Raw genomic sequence first — 13746 nt, forward strand, 5'->3', positions numbered from 1 at the left:
ACTGAATCAAAGGCCAAGAAAGCAAAAACTAACTATAAACAGTCTTTTGTTTTATATTCTTAATAATGTGAAAGGGTAAAATATTGTTAAGACTTGAATACTCTTCACTGGGACAATTTGTTAAATAGAATGATAGTTTATATTTTTAAAGTTATATCCCGAAAAAGAATAATTCTGTAGTTTTAAGGGAGTGGACAATTGTCTTTTTAAAAGTGATGTGACTATTAGAATATTTTTGTCATAGATTTTATCAGAGGAGTCAAATTGAAGCCAATTATAGGAAAAGGATGGGGTTCCAACTGGATTAAAAGTTTTAGTGCTGGATATAGGAGATCTTCCCATTGTATTTGTGAACAAATTGAGGTCTCAATCAGGAGTGCTGTGGCTGTGGATGCTGCTGACCATAGCTGGAGAGTTTGGCTCTTTGTCCTGGCCTTTCATCCAGGGACCAACAGGCTTCCCATGTATCATTTAAGCATCTGACTTTCTGCATTGGCTATAACCTGAACCATGCCAAGGGTGACCTGATCCATCAACTGAGAATTATTTTTCAGAGTTGTTTGTTTTTTAACTGATCTATATTTTGCCTTATATGCCACTGAGCCAAGTATACCCAGTCATTTCTTTCTTTTGTGAAATCGCTGGAAGGTCAAGATTCAGGGGCTGAGGTGAGAGTGTATTTGCCCACATCTAGAAGGAGGAAGAGAACATTTATTGAGTATTACCATCTAGGAGTCAGAGTGAAGGGTGCTCCTCCTACTTTTGTATTATCAGAAGTCTATTTCCATTGGGTACCAAACTCCTTCAGGGATGAAAATCTGTTAAACTAAAATGAAATAGTATAAGTTGACCAGAGAGAGTGCAATCATTATATTGTACTACCCCCATTTAGTGAGAAGTTGATTATCCTTTGGTTTACTAAGACCCAAAGGACAAAAAGTTCATTTTTGACGACCTTACCCAGAATTCTTTGTTAGTCACTTCCTAAGGAAAAAATAGTCCCTCTGCAGAGTTGGATGACTCAATGTTGGTAGTGCTGTAACTTAACCTCACGTCTGCTTTTAGCGGATGTTTGTCTCTAATTTACAAATCAAGGAACAGGGTCCATCTTTATGTTAACGTGAGTACCTGTCAGGTGTCATGCTACATATGTTTGCGTTTCTCCATAAAACCATGTTAGCCCCGATTCATTGATTAGGAAATAGAGACTGGAGGGGTTCAGTAACGTTCCTAAGTGTACAGCTGTTAAGTGAGAGAGCACAGATTCAGATCCAGGACTGTCTATCTGTGGTGCTAGTGCTTTGTATCATTGCACTCTGCTCTTGTGTCCCGCTCATTTTTCTCAGCTTCTATTCATGCTCACAGTTTTGTGAAGTCATGGGGTACATCCGTGCCTGAGGTTCTTTGATTTGGCTTCTTCCTCTCTGTGGAATGCTTGCTTTATCCTTCTCTCAGGTTGCAGCTTAAATGTCACCTTCTCAGAGAGGATTTTCCTCTATATTTGCTCTGAAGGATCCACCCACCCAATTCCTCTCTAAAATGTATTATTTTGTTTTTAGTCTCTGTATAGCAGTTTTCTTTTTTTAACATCATTATTGGACTATAATTGCTTTACAGTGGTGTGTTAGCTTCTGCCTTGTGACAAAGTGAATCAGCTATACATACACACACATCCCCATATCTCTTCCCTCTTGCCTCTCCCACCCTCCCCATCCCACCACTCTAGGCGGTCACAAAGCACCGAGCTGATCTTCCTGTGCCATGTGGCCGCCCCCCACCAGCTATCTGTTTTACATTTGGTAGTGTATATATGTCCACGCCACTCTCCCACCTCGTCCAAGCTGACCCCTCCCCCTCCCCATATCCCCAAGTCCACTCTCTAGTACATCTACATCTCCATTCCCGTCCCCCAGGCTCTTCATGACCACCGTTTTTCCCTTTCTTAGATTTCATACATATGTGTTAGCACACGCCATTTGTTTTTCTCTCTCTGACTTACTTCACTCTGTATGACAGACTCCAGGCCCATCCATCTCACCACAAACAACTCGATTTTGTTTCTTTTTATGGCCGAGCAGTACTCTACTGTATATATGTGCTACATCCCCTCCATCCATTCATCTATCGATGGACACCTAGGTTGCCTCCATGTCCTGGCTACCGTAAATAGAGCTGCAGTGAACACTGTGGTACACGACTCCCTTCAAACCGTGGTTTTCTCAGGGTATATGCCCAGTAGTGGGACCGCTGGGTCGTATGGTAGCTTTATTTTTAGTTTTTTAAGGAACCTCCATACTGTTCTGCGTAGTGGCTGCATCAGTTTACATTCCCACCAACAGTGCAAGAGGGTTCCCTTTTCTCCACACCCTCTCTAGCATTCATTGTTTGTAGAATTTTTGATGATAGCCACTCTGACAGGTGTGAGATGGTATCTCATTGTAGTTTTGGTTTGCATTTCTCTAATGATTAATGATGTTGAGCATTCTTTCATGTGTTTGTTGGCAATCTGCGTATCTTCTTTGGAGAAATGTCTACCCAGGTCTTCTGCCCATTTTTGGATTGGGTTGTTTGCCTTTTTGATATTGAGCTGCATGAGCTGCTTTTAAATTTCAGAGATTAATCCTTTGTCAGTTGCTTCATTTGCAAATATTTTCTCCCGTTCTGAGGGTTGTCTTTTTGTCCTGTCTATGGTTTCCTTTGCTGTGCAAAAGCTTCTAAGCTTCATTAGGTCCCATTTGTTTATTTTTGTTTTTATTTCCGTCTCTCTAGGAGGTGGGTCAAAAAGGATCCTGCTGTGATCCATGTCACGGAGTGTTCCGCCTATGCCTTCCTTTAAGTGTTTAACAGTGTCTGGCCTTACATTTAGGTCTTCAATCCATTCTGAGTTTATTTTTGTGTATGGTGTTAGGGAGTGTTCCAATTTCATTCCTCCATGTGAAGCTGTCCAGTTTTCCCAGCACCACTCACTGAAGAGGCTGTCTTTTCTCCACTGTACACTCCCACCTCCTTTATCAAAGATAAGGTGGCCATATGTGCGTGGCTTTACCTCTGGGCCCTCCATCCTGCTCCACCGATCTACACCTCTGTTTTTGTGCCACCACCACACTGCCTTGACCACCGTAGCTCTGCAGCACAGTCTGAAGTCAGGGAACCCAACTCCCCCAGCTCTGCCTTTCTTTCTCAAGATTGCTTTGGCTATTTGGGGTCTCCCGTGCCTCCATACAAACCGTGAGATCTGTGAAAAGTGCCAGTGGTAGTTTGATAGGGACTGCACCGAATCTATAGATTGCCCTGGGCAGTGTATTCACCCTCACAATGTTGATTCTTCCAATCCAAGAACATGGCATACCTCTCCATCTACCTGCATCATCTCCAGTTTCTCTCATCAATGTTCCATAATTTTCTGCATACAGGTCCTTCGTCTCCCAAGGTAGGCTTACTCCCAGATATTTCATTCTTTTTGTTGCAATAGTAAATGGGAGTGTTTTCTCAATATCACCTTCAGATTCCCCATTATTAGTGTATAGGAATGCAAGAGACTTTTGTGCATCAATTCTGCATCCTGCTACTTTACCAAATTCACCAATCAGCTCCAGTAGTCTTCTGGTAGCATCTCCAGGATTCTCTATGTATAGTATCATGTCATCTGTAAACAGTGACAGCTTCACTTCTTCTTTTCCAATTTGGATTCCTTTTACTTCTTTTTCTTCTCTGATTGCTGTGGCTAAAACCTCCAAAACTATGTTGAATAATAGTGGTGAGAGTGAGCAACCTTGTCTTGTTCCTGATCTTAGTGGAAGTGGTTTCAGTTTTTCACCATTGAGGACGTTGTTGGCTGTGGGTTTGTCACACATGGCCTTTATTATGTTGAGATAAGTTCCCTCTATGCCTACTTTCTGGAGGGTTTTTATCATAAACGGGTGTTGAATTTTGTTGAAAGCTTTCTCTGCATCTATTGAGATGATCATGTGGTTTTTCTCCTTCAATTTGTTAATATGGTGTATCACGTTGATTGATTTGTGTATATTGAAGAATCCTTGCATTCCTGGGATAAACCCCACCTAATCATGGTGTATGATCCTTCTAATGTGCTGTTGGATTCTGTTTGCCAGTATTTTGTTGAGGATTCTTGCATCTATGTTCATCAGAGATATTGGCCTGTAGTTTTCTTTCTTTGTGACATCCTTGTCTGGTTTTGGTATCAGGGTGATGGTGGCCTCATAGAATGAGCTCGGGAGTGTTCCTCCCTCTGTGTATAGCAGTTTTCAACATTTCATATCTTACTGTTTGTTTATTTTGTCTTCCATCTCCTGCCACTCTTAACTGGAATATAAACTCCATAAAGACAGGGACTTTTTCTTGTTCATCATTGTGTCTTTAGCATTTTTTTAAAAAATAAATTTATTTATTTGTTTATTTTATTTTATTTATTTTTGGCTGCACTGGGTCTTTGTTGCTGCATGTGGGCTTTTCTCTAGTTGCAGCGAGCAGGGGCTACACTTTGTTGTGGTGTGTGGGCTTATTGCTGTGGCTTCTCTTGTTGCGGAGCATGGGCTATATAGGTGCATGGGCTTCAGTAGTCGTGGTACACGGGCTCAAAAGTTGTGGCTCACAGGCTGTAGAGCGCAGGCTCAGTAGTTGTGACGCACGGGCTTAGTTGCTCCGCGACATGTGGGATCTTCCCGGACCAGGGCTCAAACCCATGTCTCCTGCATTGGCAGGCAGATGCTTAACCACTGGGCCACCAGGGAAGCCCGTGTCCTTAGCACTTGGACGGTGGCTGGTGCATAAAATTTAGTTAAGTGTTTGAAGGCTGGTTCTTTATAACCTGTTAAAATACTACTCATCTTCTTATATCCTCTAAAGTAGGGGTTGGCAAACTTTTCTAAAAAGGACCAGATAGTAAATATTTTTGGCATTTTGGGCTATAAGGTCTAAGTTACAACTAGTCAGCTTTGCCATTGTAATGCAGATACAGCCATTCATAATATATAAACAAATGATCATGGCTTATTCCAATAAAACTTTTATTTATAGACACCAAAATTTGAATTTCAGTTAATTTTTGATATGTCATGATATATTTATTCTTCTATTGATTTTCTCTTTAACCATGTAAAAATAAAAAAAATCATTCTTCACTTGCAGGTATGATAGGAATCCCCAAGACCATCCCCAGGTTTGGAGATTCTCTAGAAGGACTGATAGAACTCAGCATATAGTTGTACTCACGGCTGACATATATCACAGCAACATAGGAAGCATAAACAGATCATAAGGGGAAATAACACAGGCAGAGTCTGGGTGCAGGCTTCCTTATTCTCTCTCCCTTACGTGAGGGATCACACAGAGTGCACTGTTCCCACAGCAACACACATGCAGTGTTTCCATCTAGGGAAGCTTGTTTGAGAGTCTAAGATCAGTGTTTTTACTGGCAATGTAGGGTACCCTCTGCCTAACACATACCAGAATTTCAGGCTGCAGAAGTTTATCATAAGCTGCGTTGTGCACAGTCTAGGCACAGCGAACCACCCTTCTTTTCAGTTAACTATTGACTAGGAACACACTGAGAGTCAATTTCCCAGATTCCATACAAAAACAGGCAGTGGGCCTGATTTAGCTTGTAGGCTATAGATCCTGACCCCTGTCTAAGCCGTTTGTTTATTTAATGCTTTTCAAATAGCAGATTCTTGGAAATACTTGTTTGAAGGAATAATGAAAAAAAATGGCTTCCTTGTGTTCTCTTTAAACTTTACAGTGCTTTAGTCACTGCCAAGGGTCATAATAATTATATAAAAAATAAAATGTTATAGAAACTTAATCATGTAATTATTTGTGCGGTAACCTCTTACCTTTTCCACCATGGCACTTTTACTTTTCACTGTGGAAATCAGCTGCTTAGTTTAGATTATACATGGATTTGCCTTTGTTCTTTTGCAACACTAGCATTTAGGTCCTGTAGTCCCCTATCCTCAGAAGGTATTAACACTCTTGCCAGGACTTTGTCTGTAGGGATTGATTATCACCTCCTTCTCTACTCCTCATTCTTTACTCATTTCCTCTGGGATCCGAAATGTCATTACTTTGTTTCACTAAACCTCTGGAGGCAAGAGCCCAAACCAAGTTCCTTACCTATTATTAAGTAAGATCATGACTAAGATTGTAGCCCAAGTAGTATTTAATTTTAAGTTCCCTGTTGTTAGAGAATTTTAATGATTTGTGCTTTGAATTTTTACTCACCTCTATGCTTCTGTGTACAATTCTAATTTACTGAATTATTCAAGGTAAATTAGCTTTAATAATGCTCTGTTTCTTTCCTTTTCTCTGGCAAGTATCAGTTCCTTAAATCTTAAGGTTTCCAGGTAATCGAGAGAACATTTACCTGTTAAATGAATTACGTGTTTTGATTTTGCAGATGAGCAGGATGAAGAAACAGTCACAACAGGAGGAAAGGTAATGATTTAGTTAGGCCTGGTGCAACAGTAACTGTAGGGGTCCTGTGTATCGAGCAGTAGAAACACTGATTTGGAAGTTTCCTTAGAAATATTCTGTTTTGAGGTCCTTTTGATATTTAATTTCTTTTTAACACACGCCCAAAATAGTCTGTCTTTCTTGACCCACCCCCCAAATTTTATCAAGAGGAATTTGCCATTTTCCCAGGTAGTACTCCTCATATGCTATAGTTTCTGGTTCCATTTCTCTCCTGGTTGCAAATTAATAATCAGAGCTGCACAATATTCCAGGTGAGCAGGGACCGTGCCTTGCTTTGATTTTCCCACTCCTATTTCTATTAGTGCAGCCCCAGTCCACAACTGATGTAGCCTTTGATCATACTCTTCACCTTTTTTGAGCCTTAAAGTCAGCTACTTCCTGTTTCATCAATTTTGCTGTGGAGACATGTCAATAATTAGGCTGTAGGATGGTGTTGGATTTTAGGCAAGGTTTTATTTCTCTTTTTAAATAAATGGCACCTTGTTTATACAGGTTGTCATCTCTAACTGTGTTAAGATGTGTAACTAATCCTTAATCTCCTTGAAATAACTTCCTTAATGCCGAAAATGGTTAGTTCTTTTTTTTTCTTTTTCAGTGAGTCAGAGAACTTCCCCCATAGTGACACTTGTTGTTTTGTACACAGTCATGAAATGAAAATATTCATGACAGGATTTCAAGGAAAAGTATTTCAAGAAACTCTACTACAGATGGCTCTTTAGCTGAACTGTTCTTATGATCTTTTTCTTTAAAATCAAACTTCTTTATTCAAAGAGCTACTCATAAACATTTATGAATATTACATTTGTAAAAAGACATCATCTTTTAGAGTAGAAAGTATTGGGTGGCAATAAAGGAGACCAAAATAGAAAAGCAAAGAATTACCCCCCCCCACTTTTTTTTATGCCAAGGGTGGGAGTACTTTTGAAACTATAGACAAGTCTGTTATGTAACTTAAGCCTAAGATGGTTAGAGGTGGTTACTCTAACACCAGTCCCATGATATCATCCTGCTTCTTTCCTCACTGAGATGATTAAACTGTAGACTGTCAGCCTTTATTCATTTCAATACCAGCCTCTCCCTAGTTTTCCTGAATAAAGAAAATTTTCTGAATTGAATCACATTGAATTTGTAGAACCTATGCCACAAAAACAAATTAACGATGAGCATAGATTTTGCTAGCTTCCCTGGTTTGGGAAATAAAATTCCTTACCTTTGTCATCAATATTAACATATTTGTTTCAACATCATTTAAGTAACAACCAGCGTTTCCTTGATGATTTCATACATTAAAATTTTTTTTTTGATATTCATTGATCTTAAGGAAACTACTGTCTTAAGTTTCTAGCAGTAGCTAGATCCTCACCTAAAGTAATATAACACAGGAAATTTAGGTTGATTTAAGTTAAAGGTAGAAATTAAACTATGGAACCTTTGTAAAAGAATATGATGCAAAATTTGACTGGTTTCTTAACAGAAAAGAATTTTATATGATTAAAAACAGTAAAAACACCACAGATAAAAGATTGATAGATAGAACTCTACACAATTTGAAAATATCTAAATGTTAATAAGCTTATTTCCTGTAGTATTCTTTGTGAAAATGTTTAATCTGAAGTTAATTATGAAGAATCATTGTGATAGAGATTGGTAGATGCTCTACAAGCTGTCTGGTCTGGATTCTTCAAGAATTTTAATGTCATAAAATCTCCCCCAAAAAGGAGGCAGGGGTTAAAGGAGACTAAGGAGGCATGAATATCATATATAATATGGACTCCTTGATCAGGTTCTGTATTGAGGAGAAAAATCTGTAAAGGACATTTATGGGACACTTGGATCCCCTTGAATATAAAGCGTATGTTAGATAATATTATTTGAAAGTAGTTATTACTGGGGGAATTCCCTGGTGGTCCAGTGGTTCGGACTCCGTGCTTTCACTGCTGTGGGCCTCGGTCGGGGAACTAATATCCCACATGCAGCCAAAAAAAAAAAAAGTAATTATTACTGTTTACTGGTAGCATAAAAAATGTTCTTGTGTTTTGACCTAAAGCAGTGCTTTTTGAAATTATTGTATTAGCAAAACCAGGTTTTTAGGTGGAATCATTTGCAAAACCTACATAAATGTGATAAAAGTCAGAACTAATTTTCAGCAGTAAGAGTGGTTAAGAGTGTAGGCCCTCTAGCTGCACTTTCTGGAGTTTTATCCTGTTTATGTCTTGTTAGCTCTGTGCATCATTTTCTCATCCACAAAAGAGATAATAAACAGTACCTGCTGTTACTGTGAGGAATAAGTGAGATATTGCACATATCGCTGTTGGCAGATACTTAGTACTCAATCTTTGGGATTGGGGAAACCTTATCATTATGTCTCAGTGTCCTTGTGTTACCTCCTTATAAATTGAGAACTAGTAATTTAGATTTGTGATTCGAGGATTAGGTAAAACTAGACAAATAAGGAGCAGGCTATTGTGGAAAAAGTTTTGGGCTTTCTATGAGTTGATTCCCTCATCTGTAAAAAGGAGGAAAAAAATATGCTATCTCATCTGGACATCTTGTGAAGGTACCTTAAAAACTGTGAAAGGCTATTTTTACTTGAAATTTGTTTTCCTGGTCCTTGAAATTGGATCAGCTAGCTGCATTTTCTGTAACCTGCTATTAGAAATTTGAAAGCTATTCCATATCTCTCTGTAGTTCTCTTTCTCTGAACTTTGGCTTCTTTTCTACAGGAAGATGAAGATCCTGGCAAAGGTGATCAGAGTCGGTCAGTTGACCCTGGTGAAGATAATGTGACAGAGCAGACCAATCACATTATTATTCCTAGCTATGCATCGTGGTTTGATTATAACTGGTGAGTAGGTTGCTTACATCTGTGAACATGGTAATTAGGAGTGGGAAAACTTTCCTTGAAATTATATTGTGCTCAGGACTTCCCTAGTGGCGCAGTGGTTAAGAATCCGCCTGCCAATGCTGGGGACACGGGTTCGAGCCCTGGTCTGGGAAGATCCCACATGCCGTGGAGCAGCTAAGCCCGTGCGCCACAACTACTGAGCCTGTGCTCTAGAGCCCACGAGCCACAACTACTGAGCCCACGCGTTGCAACTACTGAAGCCCGCGTGCTTAGAGCCTGTGCTCCGCAACAAGAGAAGCCACCTCATTGAGAAGCCCGCGCACCGCAATGAAGAGTAGCCCCCGCTCGCCACAACTAGAGAAAGCCTCGCCACAACTAGAGAAAGTGCTGCAACGAAGACCCAACACAGCCAAAAATAAATAAATAAATTTATTTTAAAAATTGTGCTCTTCTGCCCAGGTCCCCTCATCAGTAATCACTGTCACATTGGATGAAGGGGAATGGAAAGTTATTTTATTTTAACTTTGGACTGTGTTCTTTTGGTTGTTTTACTTGGGGATAGAAACTATTATGTTGTAATTTAGGATTATAAAATTTTGTAAACTTGAACCTGACTCATTTGGAGTCAGTTTTAGTTCAGACAGGCAAATGCTTGAGTATTTAATAATTATAAAATATTGATGTTCATTATATGATTTTTAAACATTATGGAAATTTTTAAAGAAAAATTCATCTTAGTACCCAATAATGGCTTCATGTTAATCGGAAACAGGAGCCCTTTCTTGTATAAACCCTGGCATGTAAAAGAGTTCAGGAAAACAACCTCTTCAGCACCCTCCCTGTCATTTATCACAGCCACCGTGGCACCCTTGGAACATGGCTGGAAATAAATGGAGATGTACCTATCTTACTAATTGATTACTTATGAAATGTAACTCTTTCACGTCAGGCTGATTTTTGTTGGACAGTTTTTTATTTTTAAATGTATGAACCAGAACTCCAAATAGATGTTAGTTTCTTTAAGGTACTTTGATTGGAAGGCTATATATTTAGTCTAGTGATGCTGCCCTTACAATCTCGTGGTCCTGTGCATATATATATATATATATATATACACACACACACACACACATATATCTTTTAAAACCAACTTAAAAGAATAGGGTGGATGGTCCATTTGAGTCATAGCTTACTTTTGTCTAAAACCACAAGGTATGGCCTCTACTATTGAGACTTTTCAGCATACTTTTTTTTTTTTTGCGGTACGCGGGCCTCTCACTGTTGTGGCCTCTCCCGTTGCGGAGCACTCCGGACGCGCAGGCTCAGCTGCCGTGGCTCATGGGCCCAGCCGCTCCGCGGCATGTGGGATCTTCCCAGACCAAGGCACGAACTCATGTCCCCTGCATTGGCAGGCGGACTCTCAACCACTGCGCCAGCAGGGAAGCCCCCAGCATACTTTTTAAAACTAACTCTGAATGCTGTTCCTCATTGTTTTGAATAAGTAGAAGCTGAAACAGAATAAGTATATTGCTTTTCTTTGAAGGTCAGTCTTCATTACATTGATTATTATGTTAAATTACTTTGAAATTTGGAAGTTTCATTATTGTTATTTGTAGTTACAGAGTAAGATTCAGAATGGCTTGAGAAACTAGCATTTTCCCCTCAAAAAAGGGGAATGTCATAACAGTACATAGTGTTTTAGGTTTTTATAGTTTACAGAAACACTTCCATTTGCATAGTGATCTTTGCATGTCACAAAGTGTGCTGTTAGATGGACAGTAGAGGTATTAGTTATATCCCTATTTTATAGATAACTACAGCCTCAGTTGAAGTGGTGCAAAGTTGCAGAGTTGCTAATTGGAAGAACTCAGGTTTTCTGATTCCGAATATCCCACTCCTTCTACTACTTGACTCATTCTCAGAACCTAAGGAATCAGCTGCCAGTACTTCAAACATAGATTTTTGAAAAAGAAAGTGGTTGTGATTAAACATTCTTGTGTGTTTTGTTCTTGGTGAAATTGTCTTTGTGGCCTCTTCCTAACCTGTAACATAACAATGAGAGGTATATTAGGACCAGTTTATTAATTGCTTACAGTTATTCTCCTTATAATAAAACTTGGAAATTCATTATACATGTATCTATGGAACATAAATTCATCTTAGAAATCATCTTCCTGTAAGTTTCCAGGTGATTCATTTTATTTATAGTATTTGGTAGTATCCAATTCAAACAATTTAAATGTTACCGAATAATGAAAGAGTGAATGCTTTTATTTGTATTCACAGACTATTGATTTGCTCTTTCCCATGTAATCTCTGTACATGTTGCATATCTGAAAAGGCACTGAGAAACTAAAATGTGTCATCAGGAAAAATACTGATTAGCATTAATGTCAAAACCTTTGTGCTAAATGTACAGTTGGTTTCATTTGTAGAGTGTTTTAGGCCTGATCATTTCACATGGTCTCTATAGTGCTTATCACCTGTAACATTTTATAAAATTATCAGTGCTTTTTATCTGAATGTTAAAAATTAGTTCTGTGATCTTTTTTAAAAGCAGTAAATCACTGAACTATTTTAAAAAATTCAGTTCACCACAAAGTTTCTGAGGGCTGGATGAAAAAGTGCATTAATGTTGAGCCTGAGAAACCGATTACAGTCAATTTCGTTGTCTTTTGGTCGATCATTCATTTCACCAATTTGTTGCCATGCCAAGTACTGTGATTTTTGTCATCCAATTTCCAAAGAACTTTTCCTAATTTGTGGCTCATCATCTAGTTACAGTGTATTATGACAAGAACATAAAATCTGAAGCCTTCAGTGTGTTTTTTGTTGTTGTTTTTCTTCAGTGTTTATGTTTATAGAGTTTGGTTATGGGAATAGAAAAACTACAGTAAGTATTGGGGGTGAGAAAGGGAAAGCTTTCTTTAGCTGTATATATTATATATAAGTTTATAAATATATATTATATACTTTAATTTTATTATTACATACTGTTAATACATAGGAACTTGTGTAAGCCAGTTAAATTTTGCAAGTAGGGCTCAGTTTTTGGTTTTATCAGTTTCACTTTGAAAGTTAAACAAGCTTAGCTCAAATTTCAGGATTTTATTTTTCTAAGAGGATTCCTAATTGTCTTTTTCCCCTTCAGTATTCATGTGATTGAACGGCGTGCTCTTCCTGAGTTTTTCAATGGAAAAAACAAATCCAAGACTCCGGAGATGTGAGTGAAATGTAAAGATGTAATCCTGATGCTGTTACATATTTTAGTGGGACCAGTATTAAGAAAAATTAATATTTGGATGTGTTTGGCAGGGGGTTCTTAAAGCACCCCTTCTGAGTTAATCTTTGCTATTGTCTGAAAGTTTACAAATATCTTACTCTGTTCAGAACAGTGTTCATATCTCAGCTACACAGTACTCCTTGCTTCAAAGGAAATTGTTTCAAATTTTTTCTTCCTCAATCTTGAACTGTTGATACATACACATCAGCTTTTGCAGCTAAAGATTGAATTCAGTAACAGATACTCACTAAACCGAGTCCAGTTTTCTCCCTAACTCACCTTGTGAGTACCTGTTTGTTATTGATTATATGTATTATATGTAATCTAGGAGAAAGTGAACCTTTATCTTATTTTCCTTATGAATGACTTCTAGTTAAAAGAATGCCAAGGGCTTCCATGGCAGTCCAGTGGTTAAGACTCTGTGCTTCTATGCAGAGGGCACGGGTTTGATCCCTACTCGGGGAACTAAGATCCCACATGCCATGGGCTGCGGCCAAAAAAATTTAAAATAAATAAATAAGAGAATGCCAAGTATGATGATAATAGCTACATATAAATTGATCTTAATTACATAAAGCATTGTTGTGCTTTGCATTGGAAGCAGAAAAACTTCTATTAGAAGGAAGAAGTTCATTAGGAAGTATTTTTATCTTTGCCTGGTGACCCTTAATTATAGACTTCCAGAAATCCTTGCCCCCTAAAATAAATCCGTATCTATCACACTATAATTACCTTTCCGTGTCTTATCTTCATAGTGTTAATCTGTTGTCTGTTATACACATGTGACTGTGCAAATAGATGTCTCTTGTTTAAATTGTTTAGGGAAGGATGCTTTTACACACAAAGCACATGGGTGTAATACAGAAAATCAAATAATAAATATTTTCTCGTGGTAAATTATCCATGATAGTTTGAGATTCTACGTTTAGGTGTCACAGCAAATTTCAGCTTTTCATAACAAAGCTGTAAGGAGTCATTTAAAACCAAAATCAAAGATTTGGCATAAGAAGCCCAGTCAGGTTTTTTCACCTATTTAGACATGGTATATTCTTCTGGCTAATTTGCCTATTGCCACCGAATTGCAAATTGCCAGTATTTATAAATACTTACAGTTCTTGGCAGTCTG

The 13746-nt window shown here is 38.3% G+C and overlaps 1 protein-coding gene across 3 annotated transcripts in view; it reads left to right on the forward strand.

Annotated features, from left to right (window-relative positions):
- The window catches only part of SMARCC1 (SWI/SNF related BAF chromatin remodeling complex subunit C1), a 187673-nt gene that overhangs the window by 77741 nt on the left and 96186 nt on the right, over positions 1 to 13746 (forward strand). For all 3 annotated transcript variants that reach the window (XM_030845340.2, XM_070046656.1, XM_030845343.2), the window contains exons 13-15: positions 6416 to 6453; positions 9216 to 9337; positions 12489 to 12560. In XM_030845340.2, the coding sequence (XP_030701200.1) occupies positions 6416 to 6453; positions 9216 to 9337; positions 12489 to 12560 (232 nt within the window). The remainder of the gene's footprint in view (positions 1 to 6415; positions 6454 to 9215; positions 9338 to 12488; positions 12561 to 13746) is intronic.

Source organism: Globicephala melas, chromosome 11 (assembly GCF_963455315.2).
Source record: "Globicephala melas chromosome 11, mGloMel1.2, whole genome shotgun sequence".
Taxonomy (NCBI): domain Eukaryota; kingdom Metazoa; phylum Chordata; class Mammalia; order Artiodactyla; family Delphinidae; genus Globicephala; species Globicephala melas.